At 38.1% G+C, this 12,284-nt stretch overlaps 2 protein-coding genes across 2 annotated transcripts in view; one reads left to right on the top strand and one right to left on the bottom strand.

Moving 5' to 3' along the window:
* Positions 1 to 1,948: 1,948 nt before the first annotated feature.
* Positions 1,949 to 9,487, bottom strand: LOC103509086. Its single transcript, XM_017444035.1, has 7 exons — positions 9,312 to 9,487; positions 5,706 to 5,864; positions 4,705 to 4,974; positions 4,501 to 4,518; positions 3,228 to 3,447; positions 2,873 to 3,069; positions 1,949 to 2,720 (listed from the first exon to the last, which is right to left on the bottom strand). The coding sequence occupies exons 3-7, from the start codon at positions 4,812 to 4,814 to the stop codon at positions 1,949 to 1,951; spliced, it is 1,317 nt and encodes a 438-aa protein (XP_017299524.1). The 5' UTR covers positions 4,815 to 4,974; positions 5,706 to 5,864; positions 9,312 to 9,487.
* A 1,035-nt stretch (positions 9,488 to 10,522) lies between these two features.
* The window catches only part of LOC108252388 (probable Dol-P-Man:Man(7)GlcNAc(2)-PP-Dol alpha-1,6-mannosyltransferase), a 5,602-nt gene continuing 3,840 nt past the window's right edge, over positions 10,523 to 12,284 (top strand). Inside the window, exons 1-2 of the mRNA XM_026823515.1 lie at positions 10,523 to 10,692; positions 11,707 to 11,905. Of these exons, the coding sequence (XP_026679316.1) occupies positions 11,727 to 11,905 (179 nt within the window). The 5' untranslated portion in view covers positions 10,523 to 10,692; positions 11,707 to 11,726. The remainder of the gene's footprint in view (positions 10,693 to 11,706; positions 11,906 to 12,284) is intronic.

Genomic DNA, 12,284 nt, shown 5'->3' with positions numbered 1-12,284 from the left:
ATTCAGCAGAAACTTTTTTCGCCGGTGAGTGGCTGATTGACAGAGCTTTTGATTCAACGGGTAACTCAGGGACGGATACCGGTTCCATAGGTGACTTGTTGCTTGCTGAATCATCAATGGAAACAGATGCTGATTCGACACATTTGGAGTCCAAAATCAGTTTTACTTCAGACTCTGGTTGTTTGGAAGATGTTGATTCGGGTAATTGACTCTCGGCTGCAGGTTTACTTGATTCACTCAACATAGGTTCAGCGGGGGCGATTGTCTTATTAGAGTTATTCACAGAAGTGTGTGGTGCTGATTCACTCAATTCACAGTCAGCAATTGGTTCCTGTTTTATTTTATCACATAGACTACATAGAGCGTCAGAAACTGGATTGGAGATAATATCTTGTTTTGTTGGATTTGATTGACTAAGCGTTGATTCAGACATTGTTTCCTCCTTTGTATTATTGGAAAAGGAATCATTTTGAACCTCAATATTTTCTTTTCTACACTTGAGTCAATTTTTCAATTCCAACTGAACCGAAAAGATCTTCCCTTACTTAGTTCTGAGGTAGTAGTTAAGAAACTTACTTCCTAATTCTCTGAGGAAATCACACTGTCAAATTTGTGTTTACTGTTTGACAATAAACTGGAATTTTTCCAATTCAGGTTCCTAATAAAATTAGTCACAATGTGCTTTTAATCATCTGAGAGTAGAAATAGGTAGAATTTTATTGGATTCTCGAAAATTTTCGCAGTTTCCACTAATCTTACACATAATGTGTGCGTCACAGTCAGTAGGTACGTCGTGGTTTTCACCACTGTCGTATCTTTCCCCCGCCACGAAATATACAGGGTGAACAAAAAACTGTTCAGTAAACCTACCCGGTATAGTGAAAATTGGGGACACCAGAACTTTTGGTTGAAATTAAAAGACTGTAGTATGTAATTAGAAAAGAGGTTTGACGTCACTGCATAATTGCCAAGACCCTTTGGTGACGGGGGTTTTACCCTGCATTTGGCGACAAGCTACACGCCTCCTCAAAGTGATCTCACCCAGCCTGAGTGGGGCGGGAAAAGCCAGTACGCGATTGCCCAGACGGTCACCCATCCAGATACTAACCAAGCGCAACGTTGCTTAACTTCAGTCATCCATTGGAAAGTGATGTATTCAACGAGCTATCGCCGCGCCGCTGACCTCTGAATTGTTTGTAATGTTCATCTTACCCTGTTGGTGTGTAAACCCATAAAGTACAATATAGTTGGCAGAGACTAAAACAGGTAGTACGATCTCTCTAATGGCTAATTTTGTTTTATATGGCCATTTCCCGGTAACGATTGTCAACCGTAGAATCTCACATAGGTAACTCTAGGTACTATCAAAGTTGTTGCCTTGGTATTACCTATCTACTATCTACTCGTAATTCCAAGTAGGTATCTATCGATAATGGAGGAGTTGCAATTGGGAAAACATTATTCATAATAGGTCGATGCCTACGTAAAAAGTTGTGAAAAATCCCAAGCTGAGGTCAAAACTCGGCTTCACTCAACATAGGTTCAGCGGGGGCGATTGTCTTATTAGAGTTATTCACAGAAGTGTGTGGTGCTGATTCACTCAATTCACAGTCAGAAATTGGTTCTTGTGTTATTTTATCACACAGACTATATAGAGCGTCAGAAACTGGATTGGAGATAGTATCTTGTTTTGTTGCATTTGATTGACTAAGCGTCGATTCAGACATTGTTTCCTCCTTCGTATTATTGGAAAAGGAATCATTTTTAACCGGTAGCGTTTCTATGAGCCTCACTTTGTTAGGTACTTCACCATTTCCATCCGTTACTTTAATAACAGTGCAAGGTTCATTCCCTTTACTCACTTCTGTTATATTGTTGCCTATATCATTTGTGTTATCTTGCGATGAAGGTACATTGGACTCTTTGCTGACATCTTCAGGACATTCGTTTATGCTATGTTCACACTCCATGAAATTATCAGGAGTAACACTTTGTGTGTTACTGTCATCTTATCATTTGTGTTATCTTGCGATGAAGGTACATTGGACTCTTTGCTGACATCTTCAGGACATTCGTTTATGCTATGTTCACACTCCATAAAATCATCTGGAGTAACACTTTGTGTGTTACTTTCATTAAAGTTCTTCCTAGAATGGACAATCTCTGATTCTAAATTACCGCTCTCTTCTGCTTTAGGAGTATTGACTTGAGTATTGTCAAATTCAGTCGTAGGATCACTTGAACCAGTGTTAATTTCTTTACTTTCCTGTATGAAGTCCTCACTCGTATCCATTTTGTTATCTATTTCATGAGAATTATGATCCATGTTCACATGAGTAGCACCATCTATTGCATTAACACCTAGAGAAGTCTCATTGGTTGTACACGAGTCTCGAGTGTTCAATTCACAAGTTATGTGTATGTCCTTCATTTCGGGACGAGCATTTTCTAAATTGCTTAAATTCTGTTGAGCATTTTCAGGTAGGTTTAGTGATTCCTGTAAGTCTTGTGCAGAACGAAGTCCTTGTCTGTCTTTAGTAACCAGTTGATTGGGATGGACAGGTATTTCTAGAGGCACATGGGACGACTTTGTATCATTAAGGATTGGAATATGAGTATCTTTAGCTAAGGTATTCGATGAACTTTCAGTACGGTTGTCTTCATTGACTAAGGCAGTGTGTTCGACACTCGTAAAATTTTCAGAAGCGATAGGCTGACAGGATAAGCGTCCCTCGTGGGAGACACGTTGTGATTCCAAGGAAGAACTAGTTTCCCTCGGACTTTCCTGAAGACGTAAGGTTCCTTGTGATTCATAAGTGGAGTCCCTCAGGGCTGGTTTCGTCCTATCACGAACCAAACTCGGCCCTGACAGGATAAGCGTCCCTCGTGGGAGACACGTTGTGATTCCAAGGAAGAACTAGTTTCCCTCGGACTTTCCTGAAGACGTAAGGTTACTTGTGATTCATAAGTGGAGTCCCTCAGGGTTGGTTTCGTCCTATCACGAACCAAACTCGGCTTGTCTTGCTCCATATTATTACTAAGAGATGTATTGGCAGGTAGGGAAGGAATGTCAGCTTTGTGTCGAAGGGCCGTGCGAGTGTGACCACTATTTGTGTTAATTCCCCGAGAAGGATCACTGTTGGCTGATTGAAATGAAGGGGTATTATTTGCACTTGATATTTGTAATGATCGGACAGTTTGGTCATTCGTTTCAGAGGTACTTGAATGTCAGCTTTGTGTCGAAGGGCCGTGCGAGTGTGACCACTATTTGTGTTAATTCCCCGAGAAGGATCACTGTTGGCTGATTGAAATGGAGGGGTATTATTTGCATTTGATATTTGTAATGAACGGACAGTTTGGTCATTCGTTTCAGAGGTACTTGTAGGTAGGGAGCTACGTAATGCTCGAGGTACGTAGACTTTCATGTCAGGGCGACGCGTTCTGTTCCTGAAATCAAACACGATATAATAAAATAAACAAATTGATTTAATACCTATGCAACATGTAGAGATTATTTGTTGGCAACAGGGAAGCCAAGAGCCACTTCACATTTTTTGTGATGATCAAAGCAAAGGTATTCTAATCTTTAATTCTCTGATGTCAACTTTTTCAATGTGATTTCTCAATTTTTCCATTTTTACCTACATGGAAATTTTACATGTTTAATCCTAAAGGGTAAAGGGTCACCCTCCCGGATATGATCAACTGGCACATTCAATGTTGTATCCATAATAATCAATACTGTCAAGTTAGCGTGAGTTGAATGTAGAGATTTAGTATTCTCTTTATTCTAATCTCTAATTCTCTGGTATTCTCTTTATTCTAATATCTCATTCTCTGGTATTCTCTTTATTCTAATCTCTAATTCTCTGGTATTCTCTTTATTCTAATATCTCATTCTCTGGTATTCTCTTTATTCTAATATCTAATTCTCTGGTATTCTCTTTATTCTAATATGTATCTCATTCTCTGGTATTCTCTTTATTCTAATATCTCATTCTCGGGTATTCTCTTTATTTGAATCTCTAATCCTCTGTGTCTCCTCTCAGGGTGTGGTTATGTAAAGAGGTGAGATAGGCCATTCCCGTCCTTTCTTGGCGTGTGGAAAATGATGTGGTAACTTAACACAGCCTTCATGAGCGTGTAAATTTGGCGGGAAATTCGAAATTTCGATTATTATTATTATTTTTTTTTGCGTAACTTGTACAATCTGAATTCATTTTTTACATTTTACCTCGAGTTTGCACGTTTATATTATACTTTTCATTTATATTAGATATTACAAACAAGAGAATTGCAAAGCAAATAGAAAAATATAATATAAATTTTAAACATGGCCGCCCCGGGACAGAGGGTTAGAAAAAATACCCAACACTACCACGCTATCCTTGCTTAAGTTACCACTCCAATGCAAAACTGTAGAAACAATATCCTATCATTCCTATCTCACCTCGTCCGAGCTCATCTCAACCCGGTCCATAACCACACCCTCATACTCACACTTTCGAGGGCGGCTCTAGAAAATAAAAACGACAGGTTTAAAATAAGGTACAAAAATAAAACACAATACACTTCTTAATTTCAACATACTTTGCACTTCTTAATTCAACGGAAGCACAAGAACATAAGGCAAAATACCTTCCCATCTTAACTTCGTACACAAAAACCCCACTCCGAAGGGCAAACAGCCCTAAAGGATGGGTTGTTTTGCATCTCCTCTCCAGATTCTCACTACTGGTCAGCAATCGCCTCTCGCCCCCCTCACTTCCTCCACCGTTCATTCGTCTCAAATGAGGAGGCGTGTAAATATTCATAGCTGCTTTTCTGGACGAACTCGTGGAGGAGGGAGCAGTGAGAGAATTTGCTGCTTTCTCACTTGACGTAGACTGGAGGCTTTGTGTTTTGGACGCTTCTGATTGAGGTACGAGTTGAATGGAAGAGAGCGGAGACTGTTTTGATTTGGTCTCTGCTGGACTGAAAACGAGAGAAAAAAGAAAATGATAATGTGTGTAACCAAGCAGTGAGACTTCTTATGATTTTTTTTAATCTATACTTAATTGTCTGGTTTTTAGAATGATAAGAGGTGGAGTATATTTTTTTTTCTTGTGAAATCAGAACTAATTCATACGGGAATACGAGCGATAGGTCGCGAGTTCGATTCCCGCTGGGGCGAACTCTATCCTAAACAGATAAGGTTTGTTCTTGGAACAGCTGGATGTTTCCTATCCTGTCCTATTTCTCTCATCGATTTCGGGAAGATGAGACCTTTCCATGTTACAGTTCCATCTAACAAACCTACTTTTTTTTCTTCTTTTGATTTGGTCTCTGCTGGACTGAAAACGAGAGAAAAAAGAAAATGATAATGTGTGTAACCAAGCAGTGAGACTTCTTATGATTTTTTTAATCTATACTTAATTGTCTGGTTTTTAGAATGATAAGGTGGAGTATATTTTTTTTTTCTTGTGAAATCAGAACTAATTCATACGGTAATACGAGCGATAGGTCGCGAGTTCGATTCCCGCGGGGGGCGAACTCTATCCTAAACAGATAAGGTTTGTTCTTGGAACAGCTGGGTGTTTCCTATCCTGTCCTATTTTTCTCATCGATTTCGGGAAGATGAGACCTTTCCATGTTACAGTTCCATCTAACAAACCTACTTTTTTTTTCTTCTTCTAAAACAAAGATCAGTATTTCACATTGCTTACTCGTCTTTTTTCAAACTGGAATCACACACGGCGATTCTCCTAGCTGCTCCCTCTCCTACTGACAGGGAGCTGAGCTGATGCTTGACTGCATAGCTATCACACACTGTATGATGAATGAGGAAGCGTCTCCAATTGTTCAGAGGGGGAAACAGAAGAACACTGGAAACGAGAGGAAGAGATGTGCAATGATATTAGTGGTTCAATAAGTTAACTGGCTTTACCTTAACAGGGTAAAAGAGTCTTTGATAGCCTACTGGGCTGCAAATTCAAGCGAATTTTTTTTTTTTTTTTTTTTTTTTTTTTTTTTGTACAGTTATTTTGGCCAAAATTGTACCTAATCAATATGGGACTATCTTATCTTCTTCTCTACTCCGGAGATTGAAATCGGAAAGGACCTGACCTTGGGTTTGAAACCTAGACATAGGAGTGAAGCACATTGAACTATGCAGAAGTGTAAGTAGAGATCTTAAGTTGAACCTAGTAATATTATAATTTGTGCAAATTTGTCTTCGTATATGTATGAAAGTTGAAGCATCCAAAGAAATGAGCATTCACAGCTCAAATTTCCAAATATCTCAAACAACACGGACGTCCGCTCTTATCTGCCATATTGGTTTACCACATTAATCATCCTCAGGGCCTCTGATACAGCGGACAAGCTGACCAACTTCCAGGTAAGACCTATATCCCATACCTCATTAATTCGCCGATCATTTTGACTCAGTGAACGATATTTGGCAGCAGAACCTCTCCCACAAAATCGGCAAGATAAAACTCAGAGCTCTCTTGTTCGTTCATAAAATGCAACAACCTTAGTATGTACTCCGGTATTCGACTATATTCGAGTAAAGGTGCCCCTGCTTTCACCAATTCAATTGCACAAGTTCAGAAACCGACTTTTCTTAATAAAGTCGTAAGCTCTACCTGCTGTGAGAGCGAAGAGACAGAAGATTAGTGGTTGCCAACATTAACAGGAGCTAGGTGCCGTCCTATGTAATACTTTATATTCCAGAGCCTGGAACTACTGTCACACACAAAGCCAATATACAGTGAATTAGTTCCATGCTTGGATCAACGTTTGCTTTATAATTTGCCGATGCGATTAGCACTCTATGGGATGTAACATTCTGGTTTGTACTATATATTTGGCCATGCGTCAGCTAATGTTACTCGTGACTCTGTAAATTCATCAGATTACATTTCGTCCCCAGCTGGCCACCCTAGAATAATACCTACGCATACTATATTACGTTATCACTGTAATTCTGATTACAGAAAAGCTGATTTTGCTCACAATTTACCCGATAATGATTAAATTCGCCAGAAGCTTTCATATCAAGTTTGCGGACAATTGTTTCAAAAATGGGACTATGATAAGTGGTTCGGCTATAAGGTTATGGCGAAACAAAGGTGATTTTTTAAAAGGGTACCTTTATGTGGTGCTTGAATTCACGATTTGACTGAAGAGTTTAATAGGAAAATTCTCCTGTCTCATATTATTTGAACACGTTCCTGCAAAATGTTATCAATTATTGGTATAAACTTTTGAAAGTTGTATGGTGATACAAAAGACATACTAACAAATTGCGACGGAGGAAGAATGCCGTTCATACTCGTAAAATTTCACGTTCGTGCAGAGGGACATGTTTACAGTTAGCGTGCATCCCTAAGACAACAGTGTCCAGCTGAACAACAGATAACTGGTATACTCGGTAAGTAATGTCGTAAAAGAACCATTCTGATTCGATAAAGACATTGAGGACTTCACAAACGATAGACATCTAAAATATAAGAACCCAATGTAGACTCCACAAAAGATACAATCTGCACAAGCAGAACCGGAAACTTTCACCTGCGTATGAAAATAATTGCGATGCACCAGTCAGGACGACTAGTACACTATACCGAACTTCTAAGATACTTATGGTTCATCCATTTGAATATGGCAGCAAGGATTCATCTAAAAAGTAGGCTACGTTGCCAAACGTGTCAAAGGTTCAACGGTAGAATATCTTTAAAGGAGGAAGGTACATTGCACAGTGCTTCCTCCCACAATGATACTTTTTTTTTTATGCCGATGGTATTCAGTATTCGTAATGATTTATGTATTCCTATAAAAAGTAACGAAAAGATGATTTCTTACTAGAATTGAATAATAATAAATTGTTTATTATTATTTTATTTCATTTTTTGAACAAAGACTTTGTTTGGACTGCTCAAGTAAAGGGAAAGGGACTTTTCAGTCTCATTTTGGCAGTATATTGCTCTAAATAAAATAATTAATTGATAACATTGCTCTAAATAAAATAATTAATTACTAAAAAACTGAAATTAGAACAACACGATGTCTACTAAATCCAGATAGGTAATGATAATGAATGATCACAAACATACCAAATTGCATAATAAGTACCCGATGCGAGTATTAAAAATAGATACCATCTTTACCTGTTCTAGAATTCAACCTCTTGGACTTGACCCTCAAAAAAAAGGTTACAGATCGAAGCTACCTCTGCTTTTTAAAAGAGAGAGTTTATAAAAATAGACCTTTACCTTAATTGCAACAATGCAAGGAGTTCTCGCATTCTGATTGGTTCTTTCATTTTGGGTCGATGACTCCTTGCTGCCATATTCATCTGGATGAATCATAATTGGGCTTCAATTAGCCAAAAGTGACTGTGAAATCCAGCCTGGGCAGTACAATAATCATGTTACACAATCCAATACCTACTATAAAAGAGAGAGTTTATAAAAATAGACCTTTACCTTAATTGCAACAATGCAAGGAGTTCTCGCATTCTGATTGGTTCTTTCATTTTGGGCTTCAATTTCATAATTGGGCTTCAATTAGCCAAAAGTGACTGTGAAATCCAGCCTGGGCAGTACAATAATCATGTTACACAATCCAATACCTACTATGTGATGAAATGGATCTCTTACCTCTGTCAATGTTATTCTTGTTTAGACTCTGGATGACCTCAGTTCCTCAGTATTATACGCAACTATTAAGTTGACATAAGCACTGGTAAAATAGTGACACACTGAACCACTGGACAAACATTTTTCATTAAATTAGAAAATTTATGAACCAAGGTCTCTTCAACCCCATCTAATTTAAATGTAAACAAATGTGTGTGTGTGTGTCCCCCGAGACCCCTCCACTTTGGGTAATTTGGGACAGAGTTCAGGCATCTGCATCTCTGGAAGTTTGGAACATATTTTTGACAATGTGATGTAGTTAGTCTGACAGTGTACACTTCACACAGTGATGGAGGGTATGGCTGACACTAATTGGGCTTCAATTAGCCAAAAGTGACTGTGAAATCCAGCCTGGGCAGTACAATAATCATGTTACACAATCCTATACTAACTATGTGATGAAATGGATCTCTTACCTCTGTCAATGTTATTCTTGTTTAGACTCTGGATGACCTCAGTTCCTCAGTATTATACGCAACTATTAAGTTGACCTAAGCACTGGTAAAATAGTGACACACTGAACCTTGTTTAGACTCTGGATGACCTCAGTTCCTCAGTATTATACGCAACTATTAAGTTGACCTAAGCACTGGTAAAATAGTGACACACTGGACCAGACTGACTTACCTATTGACAGATTGCCTTGAACTTATGAAACTATCAAGATCAGTGATAACTTTCTCCAAGAATAAAACATCTTCATCATTCAGATAACGAATCCCTCGGTTGGGTTCCAGCTTGACTGCAGACTGATAACTTGTGAGTAAGTTGTGAGGTTCTTATCATTGGAGAGATAACAAACAGAAGAAGCGTTAGGCTTACCAATCATGAAGCTGTATTTGACTCCATATACTCGTAGAATCCTGGACGGAAAGTAGAAAAATGCAGCCGGAACGCATCAGTTATTGTTGAGGTTACAGGAAAACATATGCTGAAAAAGAACATTTTTGTACCCTAAATGATACAGGAGGAAATGAAAATCTTATTCTTACAGAGAACTTTATGACAAACAAACAGAAGAATGTCAGACTATCACAGAATTTCTATTTCTTATCAGATCCTTGAGGAAATTCCATTTCTGTAGCTTTTCTTCTTTTAGAAATGTAAATGAGATGAGATTCACAAAATTTTTGATGGGTCTTTTCCTTTTAAGGTTAATGTTGGCAGCACTGTGATTGTTCTTTTCAAAAACGGTGTGCCCAACAAAAAAGTATGCAAGGACGAATGTCACTAACAGATGAGATTTTTGATGGGTCTTTTCCTTTTAAGGTTAATGTTGGCAGCACTGTGATTGTTCTTTTCAAAAACGGTGTGCCCAACAAAAGAGTATGCAAGGACGAATGTCACTAACAATTTTATTTTAACTTTTTTATGAATGTTGAATATCCTGGAAAATTCCTCTTCCCTTTTTCTTTTGAAAGCTAAAAGATCTCTTACATTAAAATAATAAACTAATGTTGGAACGTGAAGTGATTATGAGATATTTTCCATTAAACCTCCGGAGAACCAAAAGTCCAAAACTCCGTAGATTAGCCAAGTTTTCAGTGGTGGCGCACCTGAGATAGACAAACAAATTTCAGTTTTGCGCACGAAAATTCAAATTCTTTTGGCAGAGCCATGAAAATTTTCCGTTTTGGAAAAGTGATTTTCCACGAAGTTTTCCGGAGTGATCTCTTACATTAAAATAATAAATTAATGTTGGAACGTGAAGTGATTATGAAATATTTTCCATTAAACCTCCGGAGAACCAAAACTCCGTAGATTAGCCAAGTTTTCAGTGGTGGCGCACCTGAGATAGATAAACAAATTTCAGTTTTGCGCACGAAAATTCAAAATTTTTTGGCACAGCCATGAAAATTTTCCTGTTTTGGAAAAGTGATTTTCCACGAAGTTTTCCGGAGCTACAAGTTTTAAATCAGTCCAGCCAAATGCGTAGTGTTTCCTTTTATGAGTAGATTCAGTTTTATCCTTCAGATCATGTTCTTGAGCTAGTGTGTGCATAATAATAGTAAGTACTTTTGACAATATTTTGACTGGTAGTCAGCTAAATCAAAAAATCAATGACTACGAGAACTTTTGAAAGCTTACTTTGTATCTATTCATCTAATGATGAAAGTCCGACATTCATTCACAGACGGTTGTGTCACTGTTTGTACAGCATTGACAAAGAGTTCAAGGCCATTGTTTGAATATGAATGTCATACTTTGTATCTATTCATCTAATGATGAAAGTCCGACATTCATTCACAGACGGTTGTGTCACTGTACAGCATTGACAAAGACTTTGTATCTATTCATCTAATGATGAAAGTCCGACATTCATTCACAGACGGTTGTGTCACTGTACAGCATTGACAAAGAGTTCAAGGTAGGGATGGGTAAATATTCTCTGAGTCGATTCAAAGAGTCGAATATTTCAAAAGAATCGTGAATCGCGATTCTTAAATTCAAAGAATCGCGATTCTTTGAAGAGTCGCGATTCTTTGAAGAGTCGAGGTTGTACCTACGTTGCCGTGCCCTGTACAACTACAAACTACTCAATCTCATTGGTTACGAGAGTGATCCTGTGTGCTGTCTCTCTCTCACTACAAAAGAATCGCGATTCTTTTAGAGTCGATTCTTTGAGTCGAATATTTGAAAAGAATCGAATCGTGGTATTCGAATATTCAAAAAGAGTCGAATATCCCATCCCTAGTTCAAGGCCATTGTTTGAATATGAATGTCACAAAAGACATGGATTGCCATTGATGTAGAGGAAAACTGCCCATTTTATGTTGGGATACATTACAAGATACAGAGGAAATAAACATGGGGAAATCCCAGTGGGATACATTACAAGATACAGAGGAAATAAACATGGGTAAATCCCAGAAAAATTCTAAAAAAGGGCTTTTCTTTTGATTGAGAAATTCAATGTCATCTACACTGAAATGAGTTCTAGATAGCAGCCTCTTATTAAAATACCCAAGTATTTGTATTTGTAGTGATAGTTCAGATGTCTACTACTCCGATTATTTTCCAGGAATTCCTGTAGACCTCACAATGGACAGTGTAGCATTAGCTGTAGCCACAGTCCATCTGGCAATTTGTCCATTCACAAAGGTGGAGGAAAGTTTCAATCTACAAGCCATGCATGATATTTTCTACCACAACATGAACATCAGTGCATATGATCATCTTGAGTTTCCGGGGGTTGTTCCAAGAACATTCCTAGGACCTTTGTTCATATGAAAAAAGTAGGTAGGTATATCCTTCTGAATTACTGAGAGGACAGTTTTATCCATCTTCTTCAAGTCTCAAGGCTTATTCTTTCAAGGACTTCCAACTTTTCAAAAAATTTGCTGTATAATGAAAGACAAGAAATCCTTTGTTGAATTAGCTTAGCTTCTTAACCCCAGTTCCCCTCTTTATTTCTGAAATTCTGGCTTTTTTTTTCTTTTTTTGAGGGAGAAAATCTCATTTAACTTAAGAATCCTGCTTGTTTCCCCCTGTTATTTCCAGTGATGTTTGCTCTGCATGCATGGCTAAAACCATGTAGGGGGTCAGGGGAAATGTAGGGGGTTGAGGGGAGGATTCTCCTACATTTTGACCATAGGTTTG

The sequence above is a fragment of the Diaphorina citri genome, unplaced genomic scaffold (genome assembly GCF_000475195.1).
Source record: "Diaphorina citri unplaced genomic scaffold, Diaci psyllid genome assembly version 1.1 scaffold465, whole genome shotgun sequence".
Classification (NCBI taxonomy): domain Eukaryota; kingdom Metazoa; phylum Arthropoda; class Insecta; order Hemiptera; family Psyllidae; genus Diaphorina; species Diaphorina citri.
This window is presented reverse-complemented; position numbering and strand designations above follow the sequence as displayed.

Bases quoted from the DNA above. Each gene is read 5' to 3' on its own strand.
- LOC103509086 (XM_017444035.1), bottom strand. From the start codon at position 4,814: ATGAATATTTACACGCCTCCTCATTTGAGACGAATGAACGGTGGAGGA. The intron at 3,070-3,227 runs ATTCAAGTACCT...CACAAAGCTGAC, and splicing joins CCCTTCGACACAAAGCTGAC to ATTCCTTCCCTACCTGCCAA. The intron at 2,721-2,872 runs CTGTCAGGGCCG...GGGACGCTTATC, and splicing joins TCCCACGAGGGACGCTTATC to CTGTCAGCCTATCGCTTCTG.